The sequence below is a fragment of the Clinocottus analis genome, unplaced genomic scaffold (assembly GCF_023055335.1).
Source record: "Clinocottus analis isolate CAN_PGR_092001 unplaced genomic scaffold, fCliAna1.0.p SCAF_1, whole genome shotgun sequence".
Classification (NCBI taxonomy): Eukaryota; Metazoa; Chordata; class Actinopteri; order Perciformes; family Cottidae; genus Clinocottus; species Clinocottus analis.
In genome coordinates, this window is record NW_027175820.1 from 20669153 (window position 1) to 20695768 (window position 26616).

The window sequence follows — 26616 nt, forward strand, 5'->3', positions numbered from 1 at the left end:
TGTCCTTGGCCTGCAGCCGCGGGACGGACATGGCCCTCTCGGCCTAGCGGTGAGAAGAGAGATAAGGCTTCCTCCTCCAGCAGCTGCGTCTCAGGAAGGAGGAAACAGAACCTCAAAAGATCAACGAGAGACGGAATCCGTGGGCATCGTGTTGACATATTTACACCTCGGGGGGTTCATCGTAACAGAACCTCCCTCCATCCCAATCATTTCATTCCAGTGTTCCAATGTAAAATACTCATGATATCCACGCAGGACGGGCTTGTGTTCCTCTTCCTTTTTGTTCCCAGTCTCAACTAAAATGGTCGAGCCCAGAGTGCAGTGGACGAGAGGCAACAAAGGAGCAACCAAAGTCCCCTCAAGGGTACACATCTACACATCTACACATCTGCTGGAGCAATAAGCCGTCCAACAGCTGGCCGTCAGTGACCCACAGCCTCAGGCAGGAGTTTACACACGAGAGGCCCGGTCAGCTCAGGACCTGAATCTGACAGCAATGTTGCATGTTTACTCTCTCTCCTTCTGTCTGTGTGTGTGCGTGTGTGTGTGTGCGTGTGTGTGTGTGTGTGTGTGTGTGTGTGTAAAAGTAACATGAGGCTGCAAGAGCAAGTAGGTCAGCTATATATCTAGCACTGCTCCATGTCAGCAGAGAGGCATATTAAGTGACTTATTGAAACAAACTGTCTTGTTAAACTAAGTCATTACTGAGGTGATTACAGGAAAGCTACACTAACACTTTAGTGTAAAGAGGCAGAGCAGCTCCCTTTCACAGTGAAGAGTCCTTCAAATGCCTGGAGGGGATGTTTTTTTCTTTCTCCCCCTCCTTCTCAGTGAAATGTCACTTTTCTGGCCGAGTTCAAAGCAGTGGAAATGGGTCATTGTTGCAGTTGGTGGATGGAAGCTGTGAGGATGTGACAGGGACCAGCGCCGGGGGGGAAATGAAGGGAGGATACAGGAGCTGCATGGGGAGGAGAGGACGTGAGCAACTCAATGCAAACTATATTGATGGTAATGCATTTTGATGCCACGGGGTTTCTTTCATTCAATTTGCTTGGTTTTGGTGTAATAATATTATTACTAATATTGGTAATAATAACATCAATATTAATAATGTGTAAATGTATGTCAACATCAATGACCAGTCAGTTTGTCTGGTGTAATGCATGCTGTCATGTGTTATGTATGTGAGTGCTTTTGTGCGTATATGTGCATGCGTGTGTGTGTGTGTGTGTGTGTGTGTGTGATGTCAGTCTGCCCACGGCGCTGCAGTAGAATGGGTTGTCCTGAATATAAATCAGGTGACTGAACAGGCGGGGGTTTCTTCCCAGACAAGCCCAGAAGATTGTGTAATGCCCACTCCTACATTACTGGTTTGCATTTGCGCACACACACACACACACACACACACACACACACACACACACACACACACACACACACACACACACACACACGCACACACACGCACACATCCCCTTCTCTACTTGGCGAACAACACAAGCACTTCACCAGTCTGCCCTCAGATAGACCACCCGGCTGGGCACACTGAAGCTGACTGGACTCTATTTGAAAGCTTTCAAATCATCTTGAATTTCAACAAAAGACTTCCTTCCTGTTGGATTGGCTTGGCTTTCGTTCAATTTGACTAGAGTTGTGTGTGTCAGGACCTTCTTCCGTCCAGTTTGACCTGTTTTACATTCACGGCTTTGCTGGATTTACACCCCGCTGTGAATGCTGAAGTCGGCGGGCGAGCCTCAGAGCCGAGGAGCTGAAGTGGTGACCATGTGGATCCCGACCCCCAGCATGACTCTGCCTCAGCGCTTGGTCCTCTATGGGACGTGTGCCGTGGCCTTGATGAACTCCGTGGGCCTCCTGGTGCTCCTGGCCCAGCAGAATCAGCAGCGCGTCTCGCTGGAGCGGACGGAGGCAAAGCTGACGGCGGTGGAGCAGAGCTCGGTGGTGGAGTTCCTCCAGGAGGTGCCGAGAGGAGCGGCGGGGCTGAGGGCGAGCGCTGCGGAACACCAGCAAGACCAGTACCGGTACCAGTACTCCAGGAATAAGAGAAGTGAAGCGCTGGAGAAGGAGACGCAGCAGGGGATGCTGGAGCTCCACCAGGAGGAGGGACAGGATCTCCACCAGCAGGAGGCCAGCCAGGAGGCCAGCCAGGAGGTGGGAGAGGAAGCAGAGATGAAGATGAAGACGAAGCACAAGCACCGACACGGCCAGAGTTACCACAAAGCACACGCGCAGGACGACATGATGATGATGATGACTTACTCCATGGTCCCGGTGAGAGGAGATACCTGCTGCTGGAGACTTGGAGTGCTGGCAAATAGATTTATAGATATTCTTTATGAATAATGACATTATGTTGACGTTGCTGAGTAAATGCTGCATCATCAACTGGTTAAAATGGGTCCCGGGCCCTGTGACACGTCCAGCTTGTGGCATTTGATTCGTTGCTATAGTTTGCTTGTATTGCTGTTTGCATCCCTCTCACACAATAGAGGCTACACCTGCATTATGACATAAGCTCATGAACATTATTATGATTTTTGGACTGGACCAGGGTATGTCCACGCCTTAAAATCGCCATGCTCCTACTCCAGTACATTTCAGAGGGAAAGAAGTTGGATTTCACAATATGAGTTTGACAGCTATAGTTGCTGGTTATTGTTCAGCTTGAGATTCTACATATAAAAATATATAACTTCCATAAGTTTGTGAAATATAAATATATTTAAAGTAGCTAAATTAGACAAACGGCAACAAAAAAAATGTGTCTTACATGATTCATATATCAGTAATAATAATCTTGTAATGTATCAGAATGAATTGGTATGTCATGGGCATTGAGCTGCATTGATACTTAAAGTATTTTTTACTTCTATTGAGGAAAGTTTTACGTTTGAGAGAGAGAGAGAAAGAGAGAGAGAGAGAGAGAGAGAGAGAGAGAGAGAGAGAGAGAGAGAGAGAGAGAGAGAGAGATGTAACAAAGGTCCCACGGCTAAAATGGAAACCCCTCGTTAGCCGAATAGTTACATCACACCGAGGCGTTCAGTGATGGAGTATTTGTACAGTATAAAAGTATCGGCTCTACTTCTCTTTGTGAGATCTGAACACTGGTGAAATGGAGGTCAATGGGGGGTTCACGGCTCATTTTTGCTCTGCCGCCTGATCTGTAGTTGGTTAATCCGTTGCTAACATTCATTGATTGGCAGTATTTTAATCATATTTTAATATGTTTTCTTGCTCTTCAGATCAAGTTGTTGATCGACATTTGCAACAGCACCAAGGGAGTCTGCATCTCTGGTATGTCTTACTCATATACTCCAAACAACATACTGGCGCCCAGAATATCACTTTTCCTTGTCACGGTTCACAAAAGTGCACAACAGAAACCAAACGCACGACTCAGGAGGATAAGAAGTAAGTGCAAGAGTCTAAATAGAAGAAACTGCAGGAACAGAAGACTGGAAATCAATGATGGCACAAAGCTACAAGAACCCTCTCCCATAAAAGTAATAGAACTAATGTAGAACGCTTTCATCAATGAGGGAAGGAGCTGCCTTTTTGTGTCCGGTGGGTGTGGCCAACGTATCCAGTGAACTTTCACTGAACCGGCTCCAGACCAGGTTCACGGGATTTCAATGGGTTGCACAGTGAATTTTCGAAAATTTGCTTTGAAGAACCGAATAGCCTGACATCTTATCCTCAAAATTATCTAGCTAACTCAATAAGCCAGGTATAAAAAATAAGGCCCAGGTGAGGGAGTTACAACAGGTGAGGTGATCATACTGGTCGAGGATTGGCTGGAAGGAAACGACAGCAGAGCGAGAACATGAAAAAAATGACACTTTGTATTCACTCACATCCTAAAATCCTTCTGTTGCAGGACCTCCAGGACCGCCTGGTAAGTGAAGTCTTCACCCAAATTCAAAATCCAGCCATACTGTATGCCTCCTTTGCGGTTAAGTGACCCGTATTCTCCATGTGTTTTCCATTCATACCCATGGTGAGGACTGCTTTTGTGTTGCCGTAGGTTTGCCCGGCGTGGACGGTCTCCCCGGCCACAACGGGACTGATGGCATCCACGGACTGAATGGACTGCCCGGGGCTGATGGGAAAAGAGGAAAAAAAGGTAAGGGATAAGTGACTGTGTTCAGTTCCTACTCGCCATCCATTTTGCACGCCTCGATCAACGCTTGCCCTTTTTGTGTAGCGCTGCGGGGGACAATGGCAGAGTCAAAGGGCTGAGTATAACCTGGGGTTAAGGATACCAAAATACCAAGAAGCACACGCAGCCACTTAAAGTCACGCGCACGCGCACACGCACAGACGCACACACGCACACACTGGCTTAAAACAGACCAACGCGCTCAGTTTCCTGATCCGAGTATCATACCGACGTCTGATTTGATTCACAGACTGGACCAGCCGCTTTTCTCTCACATTCTCAGTCGATATTATTCATCTCTGCGGTTTTGGGCCTCGGCTAATTGGAACGGACAACTCCTCCCCAGCGTTCTCCCACTTCGCTTCGCTGTGCTCCTCCACAGCGGATGCCGTGTGGCTCATGAAAGTCAAAGGATTTATTCATGGTTTTTCACAATGGGGAAAAAGTCTATTGGGTTCATGAATGCAGACTTGGAGCTATTGTTTTTGCCCCTTTTCCTTTCCTTCAGGTGAGAAAGGAGAACCGGGTGAAAAGGGAGAGCGAGGAGACGCTGGTCTGCCCGGAGACAAGGGACAACCGTCCAATGACGTCATTATTGAGGGCAAGTCGAGCTTTACACTCACGGCTTTGTGTCACTTGAACAGTTTTGCATCCCGAACTTTAAATCAAAATCAAAATACGCAGATCCGGGACGCCACTCAGAACACATCTGCGTTCTTTTCCGTCCAGAGGGTTTAGACGTCGTCCTCTCTTCTTCGTGCAGGTCCTCCTGGCCCTCCGGGTCCTCCTGGGCCCCCAGGAGCTCCTGGCCCTCAGGGGCCTTCCAGAACAAGGCACCACAGAGCCAACCTCCAGGCTGCTCATACTCTGGGTAGGATGCCTCTGTCGACCGTCATCAAACAAACACAAAGTCCATTCTCGACCTGGGAAACGCGAGTTGATCTCACCATGTGGTCGTCGTTCTGGAGCTTTTCAAACTATCACAAAATCTACCGGTTTGACTCATTAGTCATAGAAGTGTGTTTCTTTTTCTGAGCACTTAAAGGACTTCTCATCTAAGTCTTTAAAGTAATCTGAACTACAAGTCCATAAAAACTGTGTGACTCCGTCTGCGGAGGAAGATGATGTGATCAAAATCTCCAGCTAATAAATGCTCTTTGTGGTGAGAGTGTTATGTCGAGCACACACCCTGCAGGAACATTGTCGGTCATTTACAGTAAAAATCGTTTCTCACAGGGCTCTTACACGCAATTCCAAACGATGACACCTCATCTGTAAAGGACGCTGCCAAACTCCACGAGAAGCCTGCGAAGAATAACGGTGCGTGTCCAGAGAGGCGTGTCCAATACGAGCCGTGTGGCAGAGCCTGTGAGCGTCTGAGCTTGGTGTCATTTTGTCTGCCTTTCAGAGTGCCTGATTAAGTCGCTGATCAACCCCAGGAATGTGACGAAGATGGAGAGCACATTCGGCACATGGATGAAAGACACCGCTCGGCTGAACGATGAGAGAATTTGGGTGGCGGAACACTTTTCTGGTAAATTGAATGTTGGATGTATAAGATAAAAGATAATCCTTTATTAGTCCTGCAGTTGGGAAATTGCAGGATTACAGCAGCAGTAATAAGGGGATGATGGGTGAGGGGGGGCAGCACAGACTGGATTTTTCTCACTGAGTAAGAGAATCTGAACTGAACTGAACATGGACAAAAAAAAAAGTGGCTTGTCCCTTACAGGGACCCTTACTTCTGAACACACTGTTTATGTTGTTCCCTGATAAAAGACAAAATGTTTCTAATGTTCAATAAAAAAAGAAAACTGATTTATATACTGTTGTTGCTCCGAGAGTGCCTGTTATATTGTTCTGATAATCAATTCAATTTGTTAAACTTTGCCCAGTCCTAGTATTTATATTATACCAGTTAAAGTAATGTCGGTGATCAAAGTGATTGAAGGGTTATTCAGTGTTTTTTTCTCGTCTATTGTGAGCTCAGCTGGTTGTGCAGTCTGACAGCAGCAGGGAGGAAGGACTTTGGGTATCTCTTAACTTTACACCATTGTTCTCGCTCTTGTACAGGTCGTGTGGTGAAGGAGTATCAGAGCATTGCCTCGTTCCAGAACAGCAGCATCAACGTGGACGTGAGAAAGTTCTACCAAGGCTGCGGCCACACGGTTCACAACGGTTCCCTCTACTATCACATCGCCGGTACATCCAGCATCGCCAGGTGAGCCGAGAAGAAGAAAAAAAGCCGAGTTGGATCCTTTGCTATCGTTTTTCATTCCCTCCGGTTACCAACTCTGTTCCTTCACAGATTTGACTTCCTCACCAAGAGGCTCCACACTCTCTCGATAGAGAACGCGTTACACAACAACCTCGCCTACCTGCTCCACAACTCCAAAACCTACTTCAAACTGGCGGCGGACGAGAACGGCCTGTGGCTGATCTTTGCCTCCAGCGTGGACGAGAGCATCACGGTGGCCCAGCTGGACCAGAAGACCTTCTCCGTCACGTCCTACGTGAACACCACCTACCCCCGCACCAAGGCCGGCAACGCCTTCATCGCCTGCGGGGTCCTGTACGTCACCGACACCAAGGACACCAGAGTCACTTTCGCGTTCGACCTGCTGAAGGGGAAGCCGGTCAACGTGACCTTTGACCTGAGGTCCCCAGGCGGCGTGCTGGCAATGCTCTCCTACAGCCCGAAGGACAGACACCTGTACGTGTGGGACCACGGCTACGTCAGACTCTACGTGGTCCACTTCCTCTCCGACGAGTGACGGACATATCGTCTCGATCGCGACGGAGAACGCGCAGACATGACTGTTAAATAGTGAGAGCTGGTTCTGGCCCGACTGTTCAATCCCTCTCTGGGATCTGGTCATGTTTAGAGAATTATACACTTCAGTCTCAACTTTATCTTCCTGTAGAATTCTATCTTCCTGTCAGAAATCGGTGTCAGTTTTTGGTTAATAAGTGTCACATTGTTAAAAATAAATACTGCTGTATTTATATCCTATTGTATATGTGAGATTTTGGTGTTACTAAATTGTTTTTTTTTTATTATCATTTTGTATCAAACAGTTCATACATAATGAACTTCTAACTCCACTTTTGTGGTTGTCTGTGTGTAAGTTGTGATGGTGTTTTGGTGTATTTGCATGACATTTATGTATTTTCATATTGATGCACATGTTATCCCCCCCTCTGATGTTTTGTACACATAGGCTGTCCACCTGGCGTTTGTAATGAAGCCGCATGGATCCCTGCTGGTCGCTCATTCCTTCTTGACAGAACATTACAAAAAAAAACAACAGCGCCAAATCAGCCTGATGAAATAAAAAGAATTTATTCACTTTACAAAGGTAAAACTCTGACCATGACCTGTTCTCTCACACACCTCCAGGCTCAAGTGCCCTAGTAACATCTACCCATGATATTGGCTTCTTTTGCATTACTTCATGCACACACACATACACACCAGACACCAGTAGGACCATTGTAAAACACTTAAGCTACATACAGTACACATAGTGGGCCGAAAGAGGGAGAGAAACACAAATCTCTTTAATAAATACCATACACACACTTAACAAAAGTTACAACTAATCCAGCTGGTATGATACAAACGAAAAATAAAGAAATGTTTGTACAAGCTGTTGTGGTATTTCATATATATCAATATATATATATGTATATATATTTATATAATTTATATATTAAAACTATTTCAAACGTTTTACTACTAGGCCAAATAAAGCCAGACATTCATTTGTATATAACAGTTTCTTTTTCGATATCCTATCTATTTGAAATAAACTTTTAGTGTCTCCAGAATTTGAGTGCAAATATCTATTTCTTATGGATGAAACAGTAAAAACGACTAGCGAGGTAACACACACACTTACATACAGTAGACTGTGTTGCACGTCTCCCAGTCGGATACAGTAAAACCCCTCACATTCCTAAAAATAAAAGGCAATAAGTTAAATAGGAATGGTCAAGCAAAAAAAAAACAAAAAAAACAACAACACAAAAACATGTAAATAATTTAAATAATACAATTAAATTCATTTAAAAACAAGTTCAAGAATATCCTTGTGCAAAACCAGAAGTGAACCTTTGTGTTTCTGCTCTGGGAGGGTGGGCATTCGGGTTCGGACCAGACGGATGGAAACATTGAAATCACAGTCACAGGAGTAAAACACATCATCTTCCAAACAGGAATGTTCTAGCAGGGAAGTCGGCCGCACAAACAGGCATTTGAGGGCAGGTGGGCGGGCGGGCGGGCGTACAGATGGCAGACACAGCAGAGTGAACACGCGCACACACACACAAACACACACACACACACACCCTCGGGGAGGGGGGACTAGACCGAGCCGGTTCAAGCCCGAACCAGGAGAGGGCCAGAGTGAGTGATGGGCAGCCAGTGAAAAGAGGGGCGAGGGTGGGAGAGCGATGCGCCATCAACTCCTCCGTAAGGTCTGAGAAGAGCTGGGCTAAAAGTCAGAACAAGGGAGAGGGAGGGAGGGGGCAAAACCATTGAAACAAAATGCAGATTCCAACAACTCGATTCACACCGGAAACCACTGACTTAATAACAAACCACAGTGCTGGTTACAGTAGATGCTAAGAGATTTCAGCTGTGGGCACAAAATGACGACAGTTACACACTTTTAAAATTTTTGCTTGAGCACTTTTACAGAGCACTATCAATAGACCTGTGATTGCACCGCGGAACGAGAACAGGACATGCATAGCTTCCCTATGGACACACTCTAAGAGTAGAGATTCTTCAATAAAATTACAATAAATTTAGCTTTAAAATCAAGTATGATACCTTTTGCTTGGAACTTTGCCATCTGCCTTTTTGGGGAGGAAAAAAAAAAAGTTTGCAGCTCCGTTTTCCCCCCATTGTGGATATGATTTACATCAACGGTAAACCCTTGAACACTGCACACTCTGAAAGATGCCAAAAAGCCTGGTGGTCTTTTGACTTACTCTTCCCCCATCAATTATACTATTAATGCAGAGCAAGTGTAAGCTTTGTGTGTTTTTTCTTTCCGTCTTTTTCCTCTTTGGACCCTCAGAAGTGGAAGTCGACGTTACAGGATGTCAACCAAGCTGCTGGGGATATTGTAGCGGTCGGGGAGGACCCTCATCTTCAGGGTGCCGTCCGCCCCACAGGTGAAGATGCGGTTGCCGGGCCGCGTTTCCACCTGCATGACACCGGCACCGATGTTGCGGAAGATGGACTGCTTGGTATGCTCGGTGGTAAAAGAGTGCATGAGCCCGTGGCCGGCTAACTTCCACACCTGCAGACAGAGAAAGGAGAGAGAGGATGGAACAGGTGTTTATTTGTTCCCTTTTTCAAACCAGCATACAGGTTTTATTATGCAAAGTCACTGTGACTGAATTCAATGAGCATTAGGAGGCCAGACTAGAGACTAAATCGTCTTTATCAGCGAGTGTATCAGATGTCTTGCCGTTTATTTATTGATTCTATATTGTTTAATGTGTAAAGTGTCTTGAAAAGTGGTATAGCCTTCTAATCAAGTTCTCTTTAAGTGTTTTTCAAACACTGACGTAACACATTCACCGTCAGATTATTATTAATAAACACTTTAGGTGGTTGTTGCCACTTATTTTTTATCAATGATGGCAAACTAAATACTTACAGAATTGCCCAGACAGAACAAGAGTTATGGTTATAATATTTGTTATTTATTTGAATTAAACATGCTAAAAGCTTTTTTTATGCGAAGAAAGACCAGCAATTTGGTGAAAGCACTTTGATGAATCAGTTTTCATTTATTTAGAAATAAATATGATAGATTAAAAGTCGGTTTGAGAGATGATTTTCTGATTTCATCAAGTCGGCCTGAACCTAGACTAAAACATTAATCCTGAGCGCACAATCAAAGTACGACTGCAGGTCGGTGAGTGAGAGAGTGATGGAGCAATGCGTCACCTTCATGTTGCCCTCTGCAGAGCCAGTGACGAAGAAGTCCTCGAAGGCATCCAGTGCAAGCGCCTTAATGGCTGAGTCATGGGCCTGGAAAGTGTGCAGCAGCTGCCTCTGGCGGATGTCGAACACGCACACAAAGCCCTTTCTGCCTCCGGTGATGAGCAGCTGCTGCTTGGAAGCGTACTGCAGCACAGTGGCCCCGTTCTCGTGGCAGGGGAACGCTGAAGAGGTGGGTGGGAAGAAATGGCGGGATTGGATCACAACTTGATATGTACGTGGGGGGAAATCATTACATGCGGCTCGTTTGACGCGTTTTGGGATTTCTTACCGTGGACCATGGTATTGCTTGGTGAAATCAGAGTATCCCACAGGCAAACATTTCTGTCGACAAAGTACACGATAAAGGGCAACGTCAGTGAGTGGATGCCAACAGAGGAAGATTGGTGTTGGTTTAGTAGTGGTGTTGTTCTGTGGAGACGCTGACCTGTTATCATTGGACTGTCCGGCTGTGGCGATGAGGCTGGAGGAGGTGATGAAGGCAAAGTCACCGCAGGTCTTAGTGTGGCACTGCCAACTCTGTAGGACAACAAACAGTTGTAATGATTCATAGCTCAGAGTTTTGTTTTGTCTAAATGGTGTGTGTGTGTGTGTGTGTGTGTGTGCTGGGGTGGTGCTGTGGGAGGCGGGAGGAGACCTCACCAGGTAGGGTTTAGGGTTGGATGATGTCTGGTTGACCTGCCAGAGACTGAGGAAGCCCTCTCCGTCAGCAACGCCACACTGTAGGAAAAGCACAGACCAATCAGAGCAATCACAGCGAATAGACTAAACACAGACGCTTCTCTCTGTGTCTGTGTGTGTGTGTGTGTGTGTGTGTACCTTATTGCCCTGGGAGTTGAAATACAGACGCGTGACTCTCGCATTGCCTGCTTGTCTGAAGCAAATGAGCTGTTGAGGTCTGTTCCATTCAAACATTCTCACACTGCCGTCCTGAGCCCCCGTCATGTCTGAGACACACCGAGAGAGCAAGAGGGGCCCAGACGGGGAGGAAGGCCGAGAGAAGGGAAAGGAAGATACAAAAGTAAGGGAAGGGAGAAGTTGATCAAATGAAAAGATGAAATATGAAATACTGCTGATCGTACTCTTAAGCACAGGCTCCGCTGTGTAAACACTTACAATACTGATATATGGGATGGGATGTCATTCTCTTCACATTGTTCAGATTCCTCTTCATTATCTGGAAAAACAACAATAACAACATCAATTTATATTATGTAACGCATGATGTGCAGAGAATAAATTATAGTTTTGAGGTTGTAAAAAGAAGCAAAAACACTTTCATCTGCAATCTGTTCAGTTCATAGACAAATGTTTATTGGTGATTTTGGTAAATTGACCAGAGGTTTTGTCTCGTTTTAATACATCAAATATACTTCATTGATAACTGGCGTAAAGCAAAACCTCAAACATCTGAATGCCACAATATCTCCCACACATTTCACAGAAAATAAGAGCCTGTTTTCAGCGTAAGTTCCAGCGTGAACTTACTTAATTTCCGTTCTTTTGCAGCAATGTTCCTGTTAAGATTTACCAATTTAACCAGACCCCTGTCGTACATTAAAGCAAGGCTCTTGGGTCCCCTGAACCTGCATGACACACTCTGTCATGTCTTGCTTAGTGTATCGCACACTACTGCCCACATTTATCAACACGGCTGGGACATGGAGAACCCTGGAAGCGTGTAAGAGTGACGCACATCTGTACCTTGGGTCACCGGCTGTGAGAGCTGCTGCTATCTGTGTTTATGTACGTCCATCTCTGCCATACAAACACAAAGCCCCTCTCTGTATCAGCCTCCATAGACTCAGCAGGCCAGCTGTTTAGTCGGCACGACTCGGTTTGGCATGACATTGATAAGAGTTAAAAATACAAACCTCTCCTGAAAATGTGCAGCAGCCCACAGGCTGCAGAATGAAATCCAAATAGTCAAGTTCCTTTTAAATGGTAACATCTGAAGTTTGTGTCATGTTTAAATTTGGGTTAATAAAGCTAAAGTTTTACTGATGCATCTAATGAAGATAGACTGCAGAGTGTCTTTCTTTTCATAAAGACTGCTTTCCTTCTCCGAGGCCTATCGGCTTCAAAACAAGCTCAGTTTCCCTCTCCTGGCTGCAACGGAGAACTGCACACTGCCCAGTTGGGCTGTGTTTGTGTATCTATCTCTGTGTTCAAAAGTGCATAAACTCGTACCACACTGGCTCCCATGCTGGTCTGCCCGCTGCCGAGCCATGGCATGGATGCAGAGACCGCTATCTGTGGTGGGGCAAAGGGGGCGGAGCTCGCCTGGGCAATGTTGGTTTGAGAAGATCGATGGTCGTTGTCGTCAGAGCTGCGGAAACAAAACACAAACACAACCCGTCACCGAGAGTGTTTTGTAGAGATGATTTAAACGCGGACGATGCACAAAGTCTCAGTCAGCTATATTCACATATAAAACGTTTCAGTTACTGACACGGAGTCTGCAGGTGACTTTTTAAATATATTTTTAATCCCACATTTATTTTACATCGGGACAATGTGGCCTCGAATTAATCCTCACTAAATCAAATTTTTCCATTACTTCTCAGCAATATACATAAGTAATCTCTATGATATAATCAGTTAAATTGGTGTAACTTTGATCCGAAAAAAGCAGCAGAAAATGCATACGTGGATGAATCAATTAGAAATGATAAATTTACTGAAATTCATTTTAGTTTTTGCAGATACCAATATCAAATGCATAATGATATGCATTTGATAGACTGTATTCTTACTTATCCCTACTTATGGTTGGTGTTTTTCCTTTGAGTTTGAATGTTTGGAACCATGGCATAATAAATGTTTTATGTTTATTATAAATCGTCACGCAAAATATTGATCCGTAAATAAAAAGCTAACTAACTTGAAATCGTGATTAAAATGGTTTCTTTGAGGACAGATAAATGCCACCTATGATTCTGAATCTCACCTCCGGGACTCCTTATCAAAGTCGTCTCCTATCCAGGTGAAGGGCTGGACAGCCACCAGAGAGGACACGTCCACTTCTTGGACATCATGAGTGGAGGCTAATACTATCTCGTTGGAGTTAGACTGGACAAGGAGGGAAGCAAGGCAGCGAAGGACAAGGAGGGAGGAAAAGACAAGATTAAAAGGTGGAGGTGGCAGTCAGCTTCCTCTGATTTCCTAGAAAGTAACTGAAAAGTCATTCAGAGACAGGTTCCTGCAAAGGATCATATGATCTGGTACTGTCTCAGAACATCGTCTGTATCTATTCTTTACTTAGTGCCACACCATGTAGTTCTTTCCAGGAAGACGCAAGACTCATCCAGACTTTTCCTCACATCCTTACCTTATTGATGGCAAAGGCCATGATTATATCAGACTCCTTATGAATGATTTTAGCCTTTCCTCCGGGATAGCCCAGATCTGCCTCCACCTGAAAAAGAAAAACCATACATCAAGGTTCAAAGGTTAACGCTCCATTTAAGGGGGCTTCAGGGCCAGTGGTGGAAAATAAAGATGTTTAGAAGCCTCCTATACATACAGTTTATGTTTAGTTCATTTCCTTCTATGCCAAAATTCGCTCAAAAAAAAAATCCTACTTCAGGTGTTGATAGTGCAAAGTACAACTACATTCATAAGTGGAGAGAATAAATCACATGTGAAGGTCCACAATCAAATATTGACAATTACTATTGATTTTGGGATTCCCTGGTGGCGACAGCCTCCATGATCAGCAAGCCTTTCACAGCCCCGACAGTCAGCATGCAAGTTAGTACGTCTACAGTATGTGCCAACTCTATTAAAGATGACATTTGTTTGTTTTTGCATTTGGGGCCAGCGGAATCAGTCCAGCTACAGAGGAGAAAGGAGTGAGGAACACAGGGACGCGTGTTACCGGTCCGGATCGGATGTGAGGTTATGTGAGCGGAAGCCAAAAGGTGTCCCAGTGAGACGGAAAGATAAGTCGTTTGATCTAAGCCTGAAGGCCTGATTTTATGCCAGAAATATTGCCGGAACAGTCACCATCATGCCAAGCTGAGGAGGAGGCGTGGGGGTTTGTACGCGGTACTTATTCATAGTCAGTGTATTCTTTGCGGGAGATGGCGGTCAGCAAGCCCCCCAGTTTGGAGAGGCAGATAGGAGAACCGGCACGGGAGCGAAGCTATGCTCCGTAGTGGACGCGGGCAGCAGAAAAAACACGCTTCAGCCACTGAAAAGGAAGGCCCCCCCTTCAATGAGTCAACATCAGTTGATGTGTAGCGTAGATGTAGAATACTATCACCGCTGGAGCTTGCTGTCAGACAGTTGTGTTATTGTGTGACACCAAAGTAGAACGGTGAGAATGTTCTAAATAAAGCGTACACTTAAACTGACGTATTGTTCTAGGTGTCTGGCAGTACATTGCTCAGCTTTACACTGGTACTTGTTACTGTGTCTCCAAAATGGGGGCGTAGCCAAGTGCCGTCGACTGCAGGTAGTAATACACAGAGTATGGATAAGCATCTCAAACGTCTCCATAAAAGAACGATCGTTTTGTGCGCTTCCCCCAGTTTGCTACCTCTAACCACCGCATGCACACTGTGTGCATTTGGTGCACAATATTGCTTTGAAACGTTGACTTGACTTTACTCTCCTCCAAGCTTGGCTTTACAGTGACTCTCCCAAACAGACAGACGGACAGACATAGCTGGGGCCTTGGCCGGTACAGTAAATGATACTACCTTATAGGGACTGCTAGCTCCTGCTATGCAGTTTGGGTTTATACGGTCCATGTGGTTCTCTACAGACTTCACAACACACACAGAGGCAATATAGACACACGACACACCAACACGGCACGACACAAAACACATGCACAAACACAGAAAAATAAAACATGAAATGAAAAGAAAATGTAAAAAGGGTTGACAGGATCTTTGATGTACACTTGGTGATGCAATGTAAACAAGTGGAAACACAGTCTGCCTCCTGAGTCATGCTGTGGTGAATGAAGATACGAGTGAATGAAGATACGAGCTCTGGAGCTCGTAAGATTTACGCCAGCGAGCAAGTTGCAATAATAAGAAGTGAAGCATCTGGGACCAAAATCACATAATTTGGGACGGGCAGCTACGGTAGCAGGCAGTCATCAACGTGACTACATCATAATAAATAGTTCCAGACATCGCAGAAGGCAGTGAACCGGCTCGTGCTCGGTTCACGATGTCAAAGGAGGCTAAGCAATGATAATGACTACAACAAACACACAGATAAACGCCGAGTGAGCACTTCTCGGTGTAATACAACAAAGTGATGGGTTTATTTACTTAGGTAGGACCTTGGTATCACAGCACAGTCAGACATCTATTGAGGCAAACGCTCAAAGCTTTTAAGGCCTATGATAAAGACCTTCTTCTGTCCTTGCTCCTGCCGTGCACCCGATACTGTCCATGATTTGAAGCTGAGCTTGCTGCCACTTTCTGTTATATATCTGATAAACGCCTCCGTAAATCATCGTCTCCAATCTTAGCTGTCTTGGAAAGCAAAAGGCAATGTGGGAAGTGTGTGCATTCTGTTTTCCATGCATGTGGGCAACCCTCTGCAAAAATATAATATAATGAAAGTGAAATTCAAATATATACTGAATTGGTTCATATATAAATGATGTCACCTGGAACATTTAAATTCAAACAGGAGATGTGTATTCTTGTTTAGGTATTTCAAGAAATAACACCTTAAAACAATACACATGACTTTGTTCTGTGTTTTAGTCACATACTTTTCATAGAAGCAGAAATATTCTTCCTCTGTCTTTCAGCATCCTGACACAACATTTCTTTGCTGCGTGCCAGTTCATGGATGACAGTTAAGCATCTCATCAATCACTATCATCAAGGTTGTCATGTGGTTATTATGGGCCCCTGCCGACGCTTGCACTTCAGAGTATACGTAGTGACCCGAGCCAGTCGCAGCGGTCAGTAGTTTACAGATCACGTTAAATGTCACACAAAGCCACTTTTAAAATGGTCATTTCCAGGAGAATGTAGCATTATATTTGGACCGATGCAGCGATTGTGTTGGGGAACGTGAAAACAATACAAAAGTAAAATTCAAACATTTTGGTGTAAATATGAGCTGACATGAATTGAACAAGTATTTATAATAAATTAAGTGAAATAAAACAATTGCGTGTCTAATTATGACAGCTAATGAACACTGAACTGATAAAACAACAAGCAGGTATTTGTACATGCATGTGGGCTGCTGACCTCACTCTGCTTCCTTTTCTTCGTGAAGATGTAACGGATCAAAGTCTCCTGAAGAACTTCCTGTTTGACCAGGAAATGCCAAAGACGTCGGGCTGGAAAGGACTGATGGTTCTTTGTCCTGAGAGAAAATGTATGGACGTTGGTTGCATGAGTTCATCCACTCACAGGGTCTTATGTTCAATTCCATGATACAGGATATGATCTTCTATGATATATGTGACTGAAATCTGTTCTGTGTGAAATGCATAGTAAGCATTTTTGGTATGGAAAGGGGAAATAAAGGCAAAATGGTTTTAATATTATAGTTTTTCTTCCTCTGTATTAACAAATGTTTAAATAACATAAACCTTCGTGGGCTGGAGTGGACTTATAATAGCAGGTCTTGTGACAGCAGGTCGGTATATGAAGATGAAATCAAATTAAACAATTATTTAGACAATAAAAACAATATATAAATAAACATAATAAACAGTGCCAGACATTACATTTATTTGTATTTATTTTATTATAAAGAAATCTTAAGATTGGCTACTCTTGGCTAAAGGGCTCCTGCTGTTAGTACTAAACAATGTAGTTCTGTCAAGACAAGACTATTTCTCAAAGTAAAATCGTTGCGAGGGTGAAATAGTATTTTAGCAGCAGTGCACTTTAGAAACGATCTGTTTGAGGTCCTGAGCTATGAGTTTGTTCGTGTTACTGTCTGCATTGCAGTGGTAATGAGTCTTAGTCATTAAATGTTAATGTTCGGAATGACCTGATTAATTCTGAATTAAAATATGGAAATATTGTTGTAAAAAGTGTGAGAGTGTCTCTACACTTTAGCATAGGATTCGATACTCACTTGAAGGGAGTGTTGTCTGGCTCCAGCATGGCCTTGTGTCGAAGTATGGCTGGGCCACCTCCTGCGCTGAGGTCAGTAGGGAAAGTGTTGATGTAGTTGGGAGGCGGGCCGTCAAACTTGTTCATTCTGTCCAGCAGAAGCTGCTCCCAGTTCTCCAAAGTCTTCAACACGGCGTGGCTGAGAGGGGAGACGACTGGCAGGTCTGTGACACAAACACACGAATACGTGAAAACTGTGTACAGGCAGCGGCGTCACCAGTGAAAGGTTTTCACATACAAATAATTTTCAATACAGTGACGTTTCAGTGAGTGTGTACCTGCGATGTCGAGGCCAGTGATGGGGAGGAAGTTCTTGACGTTGTGATGAGCCAGTTTCACCATCACCAGGCGGATCAGAGCCCAGCTGCGTACCACACAGACAGACATGCAGCCAGTTCAAACGCTGAAGCGAAGACTTTGAATTAGTGATACAAATAAATAAAAAAATAAGCGAGGGTGAGCCCAACCTGTAGGAGTTAGGGTCGGAGTGCTCCGTTATCTGTGTGTCAGAAAGGAAGGCGTCGTCATCATCTTCATCGTCCTCTGCGCCGCTTTCGTCTGAGTCACACAGAGCGTTGCTGTCCGACAGCGGCAGGAAGGGCTGAGAGGGCGGAAATAATAATGGAGGAGGAAGAGCAAATGAATAAGGCAGATCGGGAGAGAGATAACTTTTTAATGACCTGAAGACTATGAGTCACAGATCTCATTACACAATGCAACATATGTGGAATTGAATGCCTTACTTTGGCCACAAAGTAGTCCCACATGCTCAGCTCTGGGGGAATGAACTTCTCCCTGTATGCAGGTCTCTCTGTGGGCACTGGAGGGGGGGCGGCTGGCGTCTCCTTCACCGGGCGTCCAGGAACGAGCATCCTCATGTTGAACCTGCGTCTGTATCGGTCCACATCCTCCGCTGGGGTCTGAGGGGGAGCCACTGGGGGGAGAGACGGCCTCTTTCAAACACAATGAACTCTGCAGTCTGCTGCAAACTGACCTTATAACAGTGTGCTGCAGTTTTGTCTAAATGACGAGGATTTGCTGAGACTCAGCAGCACGTTAAAGTCAAAAAAGAAGGTCAAGAAGTAGAAAAGGAGGAAAACCCTACATCCTTGACGGAGCGGAATTATAAACTTTGAACAATAACCTTAATCCTGCCTAAAATGTGGTTCCAGTCTGCAAAATATCTTCTACGGCCTAGATGACTTATAGCACAGAAAAGGAAAGCGATACACTTGGAACGGAGACACAAATGCACACGCACACACACACACAAACGTTTAGGATGAAAACACAGGGCAAGACACACCAGGCTGTACACAAACCTGCCCCATTATCCTGGGTGACTATCTCTGGCATTGCACCAGACAAAACAAGACACAAACCAGAGTAGACATTGCAGTTAGACACAAGGATACTACACAGACCATTACATAAGTTAATCAGTGTATATTTGATGTAGTGCGGGGCACAGAGTACACAGAAAACACATCAAACAGCGATGGCAAATTTAGTAGAGCAGTCATGTGCTACGTGTTTTCTTGTAGGGAGGCAAACACGATGGGTTTGGTGACTGCAACATGTTCATTTTCTTTTGAAATGCGTGTTAATTGGACCATGGTAAATGTGTAACATGTGCGTATGGTTGTGTGTTGAGACATGCATGTCATTTAGCAGGGGCACTCAAAAGGGTAGAGTTTTAACATTTGCCGTACTGATTCCTATCAACCCGGCTGGCATTTAAGATCCCCCCCCCTTAACCAGCCTTTCAAAAGGCTCTTGGCTTTGCTGAGAGCTATCTCAGACGCTACGCTGGTATTGAGTCTAAATGCCAGCCCATCTCATCCTTCCCCGCAAATACAATGTGAGCACAGATTACTTTAGTCTAATGAATATGAATGAACAGTCAAGTTCGGTGATCAGACTCAGACTTAAACAGTACAGCTACTCGGGAAATGGCTCAATTTCTACAAATCTAAAAGAGAAAATTGAATGCAGACAAACAGTGGAATCAAGTCACACACAAGCTATCTATGGTGTGGGTATTACCTCTACTGCTAGCGACTGATACACAGTAACTCTGGGCCATTCTCTTTTTAAACAGCTAAACAAAAGGATAAAATAGATCTATACGTGCATCTCCAGCTCGACAGCAGTCGTTTCAGTGTCTAACAACCTCTCACGGTGTACCTGGTTTAGTCTCAGATTCAGATTTAGTCTGAGAGGGCGACTCAGCCTTGGCCTCTGAACACTCCTTGCTAGGCCCAGCTGTTGCTTCGGTGGCACAATAGGAATGACACAATGAGATGAGCAGAGAGGACGTCACAACATGTACATGCAATGCAGTACACACGCGCACACACAGACACACACTCACACACAGCTGTTGGCTTATCATAACACTGAACACAGATGACAATGTCTTCATAGCACTAGTGGGTTTTTGTTTGTTATGGGCATTCAGAAGTAGCTGCACGAGAGAGAGAGAGGGGGAAGTCAAGCATCTGCAACAATGCAAACCTGTACAATTACCATGCACCGCAATCCTGCAAACCAGCACTGCAATCCACCAGCCCAGTTACTCACAGCTGGTCTTAGTTGCTGGTGCCACAGTGGCAAACCCCTTTCCCCTTGAAACGGGAGGAGGGGGTCGTTTGGGGCACTGGGTTTCAGTGGGGATGGGAGTGGGGTTTGGGGTGAGTCTGCTTTGCTCAGGTCTTCCTGCCTCTTGAGAGTCCTCTGGCCTGGCTGCCTCAAAGTCAGCTGGCACTGGGACACAGGGCAGAGGGCACACTCACACAAGACACCACACAGCAGCAGCATCTTAGGAGCATCAAACTGGACAGGACTGAGTGTATGTCTATGTCAATATGTGGACAGGCCAGAGGGATGGTAGCATTGCCTCAAGTTCAGAGATAAGTCAGGATGTAGAAAGTCAATAGATGAAGCCGAAAAAGGACAACGATGAAGAACAGAGTATATGGACAGGGACAGATCATGACGACCAGGGAGGAAGACAAAAGACATTAATGACGGTGATGATGGAAAGAAGTGGATTAGTAAACAACAAAATAGAAACAAACTAATTATTCTACCTGGTGGAGCCTCGGGCCTCTTTGGCTTAATAACGAGTTTGGCCCCTCCCCCAAAGACAGCGGCCCACATGCGGTTGTTGAGGGGGTGTGCTGCCAGGCGGAAGAGTTCATTGCTGCTGTGGGTGCCCAGGCCGTGAATGAGCAGTGCAAGATAAACAGCCATGACCCCTTCACACAGCAGCACGTTGAGCCTCGGCTGGTCTGCCTCCCTGGCAGACGTCAACAGAGAAATCAGGGACGACACACCTGCAGAGAGAGGACACACACAACATGGCGTCAGAGCTTAACCTTCCACGGCAGAATAAAACCCTATCTCTAGAAAAGCCATTTATGAAACATTTGCATGATGGCGTGATCAGTCTCCGTCTTTCTATTTCCTTCCCAGAGGCCATGAAGCTCCTATTATAGAACACCATCTGCCTCTCTGCATAAACACAGACGGCCTGCTTTGCTCTGCCTCTCCTGCTGCTTTTCATATTCTCTCTGAATCTTGTCTTTGATGCTCACACATATGCCGCCTTCCTTTTTCTTTGCATTCTGCGAGGATTCTAAAATATGATCAAACTCAGCTTCAATCTCATTTAAACAATTATTGACAGTATTGAGACCGAAAAACATTAATGAAGAGCCGTCCTGTGACAGCAAAGTTGTCCTTTAAGGAAAAATAACTATATATATTTAATTATCCTGATTCAAACTCAACACAACCCCAAAAATGGATGGTTGTTGGTAAAGCAGGGACTTTGTTACCTGGCCACTGTGCAGGCGCAGAGTTGGGAGTTATATGTTCTTCAATGCTTTCTGTGCGAAGTCGCTTCCTCTCGCTGAGCAACAGCCCCTGGTACACCATCCCTGTAAACTGGTTGGCTTCTGTCTGGCTGCTGCAAAGCCAACAACAGAAAGGTAGACCGTGAGCCACGACCATACAAGACATTGTATGGTCATACATTACAGTAGGTTCAACATGTTGGTGGTCATTGTCTTACTTTCCTAGAATGAAAAAAGAAGATACATTTGAATATTTAGTTTGTGTCTCCTGACTGAGCTCGAGTCAGTGTGGTTACCTAAGCTTAGTATCAATAGCAAATTATCCAGCATGTTTACAACTAATTTAACTTACAAGGATGCTGTTTTGAAAGGGGAAAAAACAAGCAGTGAGAGTGAAAGAAACACACGTAAAAAAAGCACTTATTGCTCTGTAAATCAAATCTTGCAGAGACTGTTGGGCCGAGGGACTGCAGTGCATGGGCATAGTTACCTGTAGCTGTGGCTGTCACACAGAGCTTGATAGAGGCAAGCAGACAGAGATGCCGCTAGTGTGTGCAGAGCATTCACCTGAGGGTGAAAAACAGACACATGTAACACATTATACAATTCAAATGTAGCTGCAGATGACTGAAATAGGCTGCAGACTCTATACTAAGTCAATACAAAGTTGGCTTTTTGGTTCTGACCCGAACATCCATGATGTCAGGATGCGGCGTGGTCTCCATGAAGGTGATGGTGTGGAGGATGTCGTGAATGTGGTTGCTGAGGTGGAGAACTGGATTGGCTATGACCGTCTTGGTGGGGGCAATGCATGCTGACAGCAGAGGCAGCGTAGTAGGCAGAGGCAGAGGAGACTGCAGCTGCTTAACCGTGGTCTCCTACAGAGCGACAAAGGAAGATGTTCATTTGCTTTTTGCTGCAGAGAGATTGTTTCGCATTATTCCAGTGGAAACGTACGCGTGTTCGTGTGTATGTGTACCTGCTGGCTCTCCTGCAGAAGGAACAGAAGCTCCATGCGAACAGAGGTGACTCCTCCTCCCTTTGCTCCATGGAGGCTACAGTAGGACAGAAACACCCTCAGCAGGGCCTGGTTCTTCCTCAGCCACGCCTTGCGCCTCTCAGAGTGCTGTTGCTTCGCCTGAAGACGACGTCGCTCCATCTGGTGACGCTCGTAGGCCCCGGCGTCCGTGCGCTCCAGGGCGTCGTCCGATATGTCCACTGATGCCGTGCGGTCTCTCCAGCGCTCCACCTCTGAATCTTCCTCCTTCCCCTCCACCTTTGAGTGAACAAAATGTACGTTAAATAACAATAACTGGGAAGAAAGAACACGTTTACTAACATCAAGTAAAGCAAACTACCTTGTAGTTGCAGATCGTATGCATGGCTGCTATCTCCTTCTCCAGCCAACTGTAGAGCTGAAAGCGGAGCTTCCCTCCGTCCACCTCAAAACCTGTGGCCAGCGTACGCAGCTCTGTCATCAGGATCTTCAGACAGGCACGGAACTTCAGCTGCTCTGCTATCACGTCCACCTCTGACTCACTCTGAAATACACGAGAGCGAGTTACAGGAAAAGGGCCGAGCTTACGAGAGCATTCCTGTGAAGCCTGGAGTGCTCTGGGGTTGTCCACTTTCTACAGGCTCCCATGAATCAGTTCTGGATGCAGACGTCAACAAAATATACATATTTAACATAGTGAGGCTTTATTTTTCAAATGACTTATGTGAATTCCACTTAAAACCTTTTCAGAAAAACACTCCAGGATGCATAACAGACGTCAGTATCGGTCATATGTATTGAGCTCTTACAGCAAGTCTCATCTGCTAACACATTTTAACCCCCTTTGGCTAAGTGTCATACCAATTCAGCTACTTTTGTTGGAAATGTTAAATCCAAAATAGTTTCATTTGAATGCAAATCTTATAATGCCCCCATTATTACATATCTCAGTGAAGTCAGCCTAGAAATGGTTCTAGGCCAATAATTGTCTTTACACAACATCAAAAGACATCTGTGTATTTGCTGTTCTGGTTCAGTCAAAACTAAACAACAACTTTGCAATAACTTAAATACTACACAATTAAGTATCATTAAAATACTCCACTATATTTCAAGTTTGTAAAATTACACTATAAACATTTCAGATGTATTATTCCTACCTGTGAGTCGTCTCTCTGCGCTTTGGGGTCACCGCTCTCTGGGTCTCCGTCTGCTTTGGCCTCTGGTTTCTTCATGGTCAGGCCATCCTCATCGTCATCGTCATCGTCTTCCTTGTCCTCTTCCCAGTCCAGCTTTAGCTCGTCTTCCTCCAGCTTGACCAGAGGCTGGCTCCAGTCTAACCCACCGACACTATCGTTTCCTCCCCAGGCATTCACGGGGGCTGAAGGGGCGCCCCATTCCACGCCTCCCCGGGTGCCATTCTCCAGGGGCTGGGTCGAGTTTACGTTGGCTTTGGACGATGCTTTGCTCTCAGGTGAGGAACCAGATTTCTTGGTAACTTTTGGAATCTTGGAGAGAACTTCCAGAGCCAGAACTGGGCAGCCCACCTACAGAAGATTTAAACACTTATTATTTAACATTTTCACATTTGCTTTTGTGATTAACATGCTTGTGTCTGTAAAACAACTATCTGGATCTTAAGAACTGGATTGTAGTGAGTGGTCATATTCTTGACGAGCCCACCTTGAAGTGTGCATTGGCGGTGGTGAAGAACAGTTTGCGCTCGATGAGGTTGATCTCATCGGCGCCGCTCTTCTCGCCCGTGCGGCTCACAGTTGCCGCTGTGCCCTCTGGATTTCCAAAATGCCGACGGATGATCAAAGGGTGCGTCCTTAGGTAGTTATAGAAACTAAACACCACGGGGTTGCAAGCTTTCACGGCCACATCTAATACAGAGAGATGATGAGGAAAAGGAGAAAGGCCAAAGCCCGTAAGCAGAGGTTTTTGGGGGATAATACTGTGTAATACTGACACGTCTGCAACTAACTGACCGGGGTTTTCGTCATCCTCTTTGGGGATTCGTTCCAACAGTGTGTCCAGAGCTCGCGTGTAATCCTTCATGATCCAGTAGGATATGCTACGGAGGAACGGGTCGGGGTGAAGTCTGGAACAGTGGTAACCACTACCGTCCCTGTTACAGCCCAGGACTTTCTCATGAAGGAGGCCTTGGCAGGTGGATGAATTCTCAAAGTCAGCCTCATACAGCCTTGCTACTATCATGGCTAACTGGATATCCTCCATCTTCTCCATCAACACCTACACATATAGAACAGCAGAGGAGAGGTGGGAGTCAGTCAAAACTGCAGTTTAGTAAGAAAATGTAAGTAAGCAAACATAAAGTGCAGAAACTTAGGGATTTTGAGATTGTAAATACATGGCGCTAAACAATACAAAACTCATGCTTCTTTTTCTGTTATTGGTTATCTTTATATTTTGACTATGCGGTAAGAAAACCCTGGCCAAGGAAAAGCATGCAGGCTTTTTCCTGCATCTTATCACTGTAATTTAGACTTCTCTCGTGTGATTAAAAGGCTGCAGAATATACAACTCTCCAAGCAACAGATATCTGCTATACTAGTGATGTAGTGTAGACTCTCATGCAAACACTCTATATTGTATTCCCATAAAACAAGGCTATACCAGTTTCAACTGTGAGAAAAATGACAATGTTGGAGCAGACTCAACAGTAAAAAGCTGTGTCTGTGCAGAGTGTGTGCTGTTGAGTGTCAGAGTGTGTGTGTTGTTCACACCTCAATGGCGTCTTTGAGTGATCCAGCCAGTAGGAAAAAGGCAGCGGACTGTTCAAAGCGCTGCTTCCCCAGCAGGGAGAAAGCATTTTTCAGAGCTGCCTTTCGCCAGCGGTCTTCAGTGAAGTTGTTCTTGAAGAACTGAGTCATCTTCTCATCATGCTGAGACCTGAGAGAATACAACCACACAGCTCAGAAAGCGATAAAGGTTCTGTGAGAAACTTAACGGAAATTAAAACAGTAAGTCCATTTGAAATAGTTATGTGCTCAGAAACTATGTCCCACCTGAAGAGCCCCCACAGGACAGCTTTCTTCTTCATGGCCAAGAAGAACAGTGCAGCATCTAAAGGGTCGTTGTGTCTCTGGAACGCAGCTTTACCTATCTGATTACACACAAACGTCACAGTGATTAAATCAAGAACCAAAGCCTTTACAAGAAACTTTTTTTTTTTGGAGTGATGTCAAGTACACATCAAGGACAACACAGAAATCAAAATATCACACTCGCTGCAGTCACACATTGCAGTAGCAATGTTCCCCTTACTTGACAAGTGACAAAGACCTATGTAAATAAACTATTAGCTATGCTCTTTACAGTAACCCGAGATGCTTATTATCATCATAGCCGTATACGTCCCACAGAAAACACAATTCAGTTGGTTAGTAAAGAAAACAATGCACATCTCATGATACAATAACTGTCACACTGAGTTTTGCAGTCGGGCCAGGTTTGATGACTGTCCTACAAGGGGTATATAAATAACAGGAACACTTGATCTGAATTATCCATGTTTTAATCTAAATAAAACAAACGTAAATGCCTTTGTTTTGTTACATGTTGGTTCAACTGTGGTATTTCCAGAAGGTCGACCAACATTCCCCCAACGCAGAACCTTCTGTGAATGATCTAAAATATCATATTGAGAGATTGTATCCGATGCAGCCCTTATTTTCCTTTTCTAGCTAATGTTAGAAACTGTCAATTCCGTCTGTATATGTCCTAGTACCTTCTCCACGATTTTCCGCAGAGTGTTGATGTTGCGAATCCACCAACCCACTCCGACGGCTCGGAGCTCAGACCACTGTGGGTCGCCCCTCTGCATGGCTGGGATCATGTTCAGCAGCTCCTCTTCAGCCTCTGAGTGGAAGGCCCATGCAAAGTGGCATGTAGAAAGGCCTGACACAGCGAGAGAGAGAGAGAGAGAGAGAGAGAGAGAGAGAGAGAGAGAGAGAGAGAGAGAGAGAGAGAGAGAGAGAGAGAGAGAGAGAGAGAGAGAGAGAAATATCCAAAGTTCATTCCCAAAGATCCAACGCCCCGTAACTCGACATTACCACACAATCTGACAATATAGTGGTATTATTTCTGTATTTCACAGCATCAATATAATTACCCTGGTGCAGCAGCTGCATGCGGTAGAGGGGGGGCAGGGAGGTGAGCAGGCAGGTGTGAAGACGCATGGCCAGCAGGTACCTCAGTCCACACTCATCAAGAGCCTCGCCACCTGAACAAACACAGCACCAGGGAGCGGTCAGCTTTGTCAACGTTATTCCAGCGACCACTTTACTAAAATGGCAGCCACAGAGCAAAGCCCTTTAAAACACCAGTATCACTTGAGTTCATGCGATCAGAGACGGTTCCTCTTGTCCCTGAACCTTCTTACTCGCTCTGTGCTTACTTAAGTTTTGGAACAACCTGCTAAT

At 45.1% G+C, this 26616-nt stretch overlaps 2 protein-coding genes across 5 annotated transcripts in view; one reads left to right on the top strand and one right to left on the bottom strand.

Moving 5' to 3' along the window:
- Positions 1-1524: 1524 nt before the first annotated feature.
- gldn (gliomedin) lies at positions 1525-7945 on the top strand. Its single transcript, XM_068568870.1, has 10 exons — positions 1525-2289; positions 3261-3312; positions 3896-3913; positions 4043-4141; positions 4686-4778; positions 4941-5048; positions 5414-5497; positions 5586-5711; positions 6251-6398; positions 6486-7945. The coding sequence occupies exons 1-10, from the start codon at positions 1732-1734 to the stop codon at positions 6949-6951; spliced, it is 1752 nt and encodes a 583-aa protein (XP_068424971.1). The 5' UTR covers positions 1525-1731; the 3' UTR covers positions 6952-7945.
- The window catches only part of dmxl2 (Dmx-like 2), a 39155-nt gene continuing 20040 nt past the window's right edge, over positions 7502-26616 (bottom strand). For 2 of the 4 annotated variants that reach the window (XM_068568801.1, XM_068568755.1), the window contains exons 26-54: positions 26307-26417; positions 25923-26092; positions 25201-25298; positions 24919-25084; positions 24160-24424; positions 23852-24054; positions 23329-23715; positions 22530-22712; positions 22151-22447; positions 21858-22049; positions 21662-21738; positions 21154-21284; positions 20404-20649; positions 18055-18245; positions 17779-17912; positions 17590-17675; positions 17274-17475; positions 16433-16550; positions 14906-14971; positions 13531-13617; positions 13150-13271; positions 12390-12528; positions 11316-11376; positions 11019-11146; positions 10842-10919; positions 10627-10718; positions 10471-10523; positions 10146-10363; positions 7502-9489 (exon numbers count right to left, since the gene is read on the bottom strand). In XM_068568801.1, the coding sequence (XP_068424902.1) occupies positions 9280-9489; positions 10146-10363; positions 10471-10523; positions 10627-10718; positions 10842-10919; positions 11019-11146; positions 11316-11376; positions 12390-12528; positions 13150-13271; positions 13531-13617; positions 14906-14971; positions 16433-16550; positions 17274-17475; positions 17590-17675; positions 17779-17912; positions 18055-18245; positions 20404-20649; positions 21154-21284; positions 21662-21738; positions 21858-22049; positions 22151-22447; positions 22530-22712; positions 23329-23715; positions 23852-24054; positions 24160-24424; positions 24919-25084; positions 25201-25298; positions 25923-26092; positions 26307-26417 (4511 nt within the window). In that variant the 3' untranslated portion in view covers positions 7502-9279. Of the gene's footprint in view, positions 9490-10145; positions 10364-10470; positions 10524-10626; positions 10719-10841; positions 10920-11018; positions 11147-11315; positions 11377-12389; positions 12529-13149; positions 13272-13530; positions 13618-14905; positions 14972-16432; positions 16551-17273; positions 17476-17589; positions 17676-17778; positions 17913-18054; positions 18246-19498; positions 19583-19894; positions 20078-20403; positions 20650-21153; positions 21285-21661; positions 21739-21857; positions 22050-22150; positions 22448-22529; positions 22713-23328; positions 23716-23851; positions 24055-24159; positions 24425-24918; positions 25085-25200; positions 25299-25922; positions 26093-26306; positions 26418-26616 lie in introns of all 4 variants that reach the window. The other 2 variants (XM_068568820.1, XM_068568810.1) reach the window with 2 other exon arrangements.